The following is a 5,189-nucleotide window of genomic DNA, read 5'->3' on the forward strand; positions in this document are numbered from 1 at the left end:
GGCCCTGTACTGCAGACACTCCGTCCTTCCTGCCTCTGCAGTCACACAAACCTCTCTGGTGACAATAGCTTTGCTTCCAGCTGCAGGGTCTTATCTGAGCCGTGGAGATGATTAACCTGCGGGCTCTGTGTCTCTGAGCACCACCTCTGCACTCCTCTCTTCAACACCCGCTCCTGTCACTAGTTCCCAGCCCTCCGTGGGAGCTCCCGAGGGTCCTCTTTGCACACCCTCTGTCTTGCCAGCTTCTGCTTTGCTCTTGAACAAGAGGACCAGAAGGGCATTGTGCTTGCCCTTCAGACACAGGACCCTCTGGAAGGCTGGGAGCCTGGATGGGCAGAACAACACCCAGTTCAGAGCAAAGAGAACTCTGGGGCACGAATACCTCTGAAGGCCAGAGATCGGGGTCAGTAGAAGTCAGAGGACCAGGGCCATGGCTTGATCACATGTCAGCATGCAGCCTTTCTCTGCCCCACTGGCCCATTTTATCCAGAAAGAAAAGCAACAGAAGCTGCTGGGCCCCAGGTGTACATGCACTGAACTGGATATCACAGAGGAAAACTCACGGAAATAGAAATACTGTAAGAAGAATGAAAACCAAAAAACCTGCCCTAAATACAGCCAGTCTCTTTTCCCCAAATGGTAGGCATCCCCGGATACGTGGACACTTAGGGTCATTGCTGACAGCCTTGTGTTTAGATGGGCTCAGAGGAGTGGTCAGTTGTTTAGTATTACACAGATTTCACACTCAGCTAAACTATGAAATAATTTAAGGACTTACATGCTTCCTGAATGAATTTTGCAACAACTAGCAAGTTGGCGCAAAGGAACAGCACTTCATACACTAGCAGAGGCTTTTAAAGGCCTTTGTCCAGCATTGTCACATTTGATAGTCTAAGCTCTGTTCCAGGATTCTATGCTTTACAGGTGAGAAACCTGAGGCGCAGGTTAATGGATTTCTCTAAAACCGAATGAATTACTCACACACACACACACACACACACACACACACGAGAGAGAGAGAGAGAGAGAGAGAGAGAGAGATCTGTTTTTTAATTGTTCCTATATGCCCAGCATTTTTTTTAAGTCATCTCCAGCTCTTCTAAAGGAAGGCACACCGAAGATGCTCAATAAATATTTGCTGAAAAAAAAAATGAAAGAATGAATAAGAAAGCGAATGGAATCCAATCAGATCATGAATGGGAAAGAGACTTAAAGGCTGACGCAGTCTCCAAGAGATTGTTAAAACAATTATCATCTCCACCACTGTCTCCTCTCCTCTCAGCCTCTCAGCCCCCTCCTGCTTTCGGAGATGAAATGCCTCCTCTTAACTTGGCTAATTTCATGCCGGGAAGGAGGGGCTCTTTCAGGTGCCCTAGACCCTCGCATCTGCACCTGTCCGGGTACCCCAGTCTGTTCATCTACTAGAGCCGGGAGGATGAAGAAATAGGGGCCCAGCAGGCCGCCATTGGGAGGGTCGTGGGAGGAGCCCCGAGAGAACAAGGCTGGCGGGTAGGTAATGGGGGGGGGGGGCAGGATGACGGCGACGAGAACCCTAGCGGGGCGGGGCGGACCCACGCGCCCCAGTCGGGCTGCAGCGGAGCGCGCGTGGCCAGCTCTGCAGAAGGAGGCGGCTGGCTGGCCCGGACGGTCACATCCCGCTGCAGGGGACCAGCCTCGGCCGCCGCACTGTCCTCTGCACTGGGGACGCAGGCCAGCTGCCAGGCCTCGCCGGCAACGCCCCCTGCTCAGAGACAGACTACCCGTGGCCCTCGGGAACGCTGGGGGCCCCGCAGACCCGCGGCCCGCGGCCACTCCGCCTCTGCCCTCTCTGCCCGCAGCTCGGCTGGCGCTGCCCGCCTAGGCGGGCCCGCGTCGGGATGGGGTAGGGCCAGCGCCAGTCCGGCGATGGGCCGCCCCCTGGGCACCGAACAACCCCCCGAGGCCTGACCGACCACGAGGACCCGGCAGGTGGGTGTGGGCTGATCCGACTGCGCGGGTGGGGGCTGGGGTGGGCACCAGGGTTATGCGGAGGCGGGAAAGGAGCGGGGAAAATGGGCTATGGGCCGTGGGAAGCCTGGGAGAGCTGCTGCACCTCGCTCGCGTTCTGGACAGCTCCTGACCCTCTCAACTCCTGCCTCTTCCAGGATCCCCGCCTGGATGTTAAGCGGATGCCTCGGGCCCCTCGGCGAACTCGGTGGAAACCATGGCTTCTTTGATGCCTCTTTCCCCATATCTGAGTCCCACGGTCCTCCTGCTGGTCAGCTGTGACCTGGGCTTTGTGCGAGCAGGTGAGTGAAGAGGACGCCCGCAGTGGGGGTCCGTCAGAGCTAGTGTGGAAGTGAAACCTCTTAACCTGTCAACACCCTGGCACCCCCAGACCGACCTCCCTCTCCTGTGAATGTGACGGTCACTCATCTCAGAGCCAACTCGGCCACTGTGTCCTGGGACGTCCCAGAAGGCAACATCGTCATTGGCTACTCCATTTCCCAGCAAGTACGAATCACCCTGTTTCCCCAACCTGTGCCCTTGGTTCTCTGAACACCCCTGCACATTACTCCTTTGGAGTGCTTGGATGTTACAGAATCCCGAGTGTTAAGCCTCATGGTCAGGGACCAGGGCTAGGTTGTTCTTTCTCTACATCTTCTTGCAGCGACAGAATGGCCCTGGGCAGCGTGTAATCAGGGAGGTGAACACCACCACTAGGGCCTGTGCTCTTTGGGGCCTGGCTGAAGACAGTGACTACACCGTGCAGGTCAGGAGCATCGGCCTCCGGGGAGAGAGTCCTCCAGGGCCCCGTGTGCACTTCCGTACTCTCAAGGGTTCTGACAGGCTGCCCTCCAACAGCTCCAGCCCAGGTGAGAGCCTGTGTTAGAAGAGTCTCCAGCTTTTGAACCGGGTTTTAACCTCTCATTGACTTGCTTAACGCTAACAGCATTCTAGCTCAGATGAATAGAAAGATGATATAATTTGTTCTACTGCCAGGGACGGAAAGCAAAACAGGTGGGCAGGGGACCAGCTACAGAGACACTGCTAATGAATCCTTTGGGGGGGAAGGGCTTCCTGCTTCCTTTCACCCAAGCTCACATCACACCTGCCATGGCCTGCATGAGCAATTTCTGTGATCACTCACTGGTATCTAAACATTGCCCACCACAGGCTTCTTCCTGAGAAGGGCGATGATGGGTCCCGCTGACTCTAACCCCCAGCATCCCCCTTCTGTACATAACAGAGCTGTCCAGTGGGTCCTCTGTAACCCAGAGGATGGTTCTCTCCTTAGGAGACATCACAGTGGAGGGTCTGGATGGAGAGCGGCCATTGCAGACCGGGGAAGTGGTCATCATCGTGGTGGTGTTGCTCATGTGGGCTGGTGAGTACCGGATGAGGAGCCAGGGACTTGGGACCATGATAGTGGGAAGTGGTGAAGGTTACCCGTCGGGAGAAAAAGGAGAGAAAAGGAGTGGGGGGGAGGGGAATGGCTGGTGGAGGGAGGTAATCAGGACAAGTTTGAGGAGAAAGAGAGAAGGCTATTGCATGGCCAGGGATGACGGTTGTATGGGCCCCAGGGATTCCAGGATTTTCTAGAAGTCGTGCGGCTGTTACAGCCTCAAGGCTGTGAATGAGAGGTCAAGATCAAGGCTCAGATGGTTTGTTGTGTTTCAGCTGTGATCGGGCTATTCTGCCGTCAGTATGACATCATCAAGGACAACGACTCCAACAACAACCCCAAGGAGAAGGGGAAGGGTCCTGAACAGAGTCCTCAGGGAAGGCCAGTGGGGACAAGACAGGTGACGTGGGGACCAGTGAGTGTGAGAAGGGTGATCTGGGTGCCCAGGAGTATTCAGTGAAAAGCAGAATAGGCAGCGAAGGGGGGTGGGGCGGGAATGGGATGTCCAGAAGGCGGGAGCAGCACCTTTACCTGTCTGAAATTTGAGATTTGGGTAATCTTCTCTCATAGAAAAAGTCTCCTTCTATCAACACCATCGACGTTTGAGTGAACTGAGTGACTGAAGAACCAGAACCAGAAGAGAGATGCACTGATAATGGGGGGTGGGGTCAGGGAAGCCTAAGTTGGTGATCTCTCTGAGACTCCCACAAGGCTGTGCACTCCCAGAATCCCAGGCTGGTACCCATCCTCTTTCCACTGTGAGCAGGGCCAGAAGGTAGGTCTGTTAGAATCTGTACCCCTGGACCTGGGAGTGGATATTAAATGGAACATCTCCTATCCCCCAGGTCCAGGGGAGTCATTTATTCGACTCTATCCCAATAGGTCCCAAATGGGGCCCCATCTCACCTGCATCAGGACCATTGGCATCCACTAGCTGCCCCTACAGCTTGCCTCTGGGCCTCAGAGAGGGCTGTTTCTGTCTGTATTGCCCTCTTCCACGGAGGAAGAGGAAGCAAGCATCTGGGCCTCGAGGCAGATGCCACACTGCACTACTCCAATGTCTTCCACGGAGCCTCAGGTGCTCCCCTCTCACCTGGCAGCCCCTCCCGCTGCTGGTGATCTCACCCCTGGGACATTTTTCCAATAAAGGTTCTTGGACAAACCGGAACTGACTGTATGGTATGCTGAAGGCATCTCTACACCTTCTCAGCTCTCCAAGGGCCCCTCACGCCACCACCAACTTAAAGGAACAGACCCATTATAGGATGTTTGTGTCCGTGTTTTCGTCTAAGACGGGTGAAGAAAAGACAAGGAAAAGGTGCAGAATCTAGAAGCCTCCTTTTTTTGGCTTTGTTGAATTGTGGGGGAGGGGTGCAATGAGAAGACACAGAAGTTTTTGCACCAATGGAAACCAGGCCATGTCACCATAAAAGGGCCAGTAGATTTTCTTTCTTTTATCTTTGTCCAGGACCTTGTGCATACCAGGCAAATGCTCTACCACTGGGTTACATAACCGACCCCCTCCCCATTCTTTCAACTCCACCATTCCCTCTGGGAAAATGGTCAGAAGGACTGAGCAGGGTCATGGGGGGGCTAGTAAAAGAGCAGCTATCACGGATGTGTCCCTTGGTGCCATGTATCCTCACCCTGTGCATACCAGTGCCTCCACTCCGTTTTCTCTTTCATCTATGTCTCTGTTCGTTTAACGTTAATAATTGTAATCCATAAAGGCGTTTATATTTATACTCTGTAACATATCCAGAGCATTCTAGAAATAAAACAAAGGGGTTTGGATGCCCCTATA

At 54.1% G+C, this 5,189-nt stretch overlaps 1 protein-coding gene across 6 annotated transcripts in view; it reads left to right on the top strand.

The window, feature by feature from the left end:
• The window catches only part of LOC121439671 (fibronectin type III domain-containing protein 4), a 92,569-nt gene extending 87,380 nt beyond the window's left edge, over window positions 1-5,189 (top strand). For 3 of the 6 annotated variants that reach the window (XM_041640238.1, XM_041640236.1, XM_041640235.1), the window contains 4 exons: window positions 2,651-2,855; window positions 3,278-3,367; window positions 3,661-3,785; window positions 3,956-5,189. In XM_041640238.1, coding sequence (XP_041496172.1) covers window positions 2,651-2,855; window positions 3,278-3,367; window positions 3,661-3,785; window positions 3,956-3,991 — 456 coding nt within the window. In that variant the 3' untranslated portion in view covers window positions 3,992-5,189. Of the gene's footprint in view, window positions 1-1,355; window positions 1,510-1,574; window positions 1,969-2,144; window positions 2,289-2,377; window positions 2,494-2,650; window positions 2,856-3,277; window positions 3,368-3,660; window positions 3,786-3,955 lie in introns of those variants that run through there. The other 3 variants (XM_041640240.1, XM_041640239.1, XR_005973277.1) reach the window with 3 other exon arrangements.

This window comes from Microtus oregoni, unplaced genomic scaffold (genome assembly GCF_018167655.1).
Source record: "Microtus oregoni isolate MIOR12 unplaced genomic scaffold, Mior012 000062F_ref0000492, whole genome shotgun sequence".
Classification (NCBI taxonomy): domain Eukaryota; kingdom Metazoa; phylum Chordata; class Mammalia; order Rodentia; family Cricetidae; genus Microtus; species Microtus oregoni.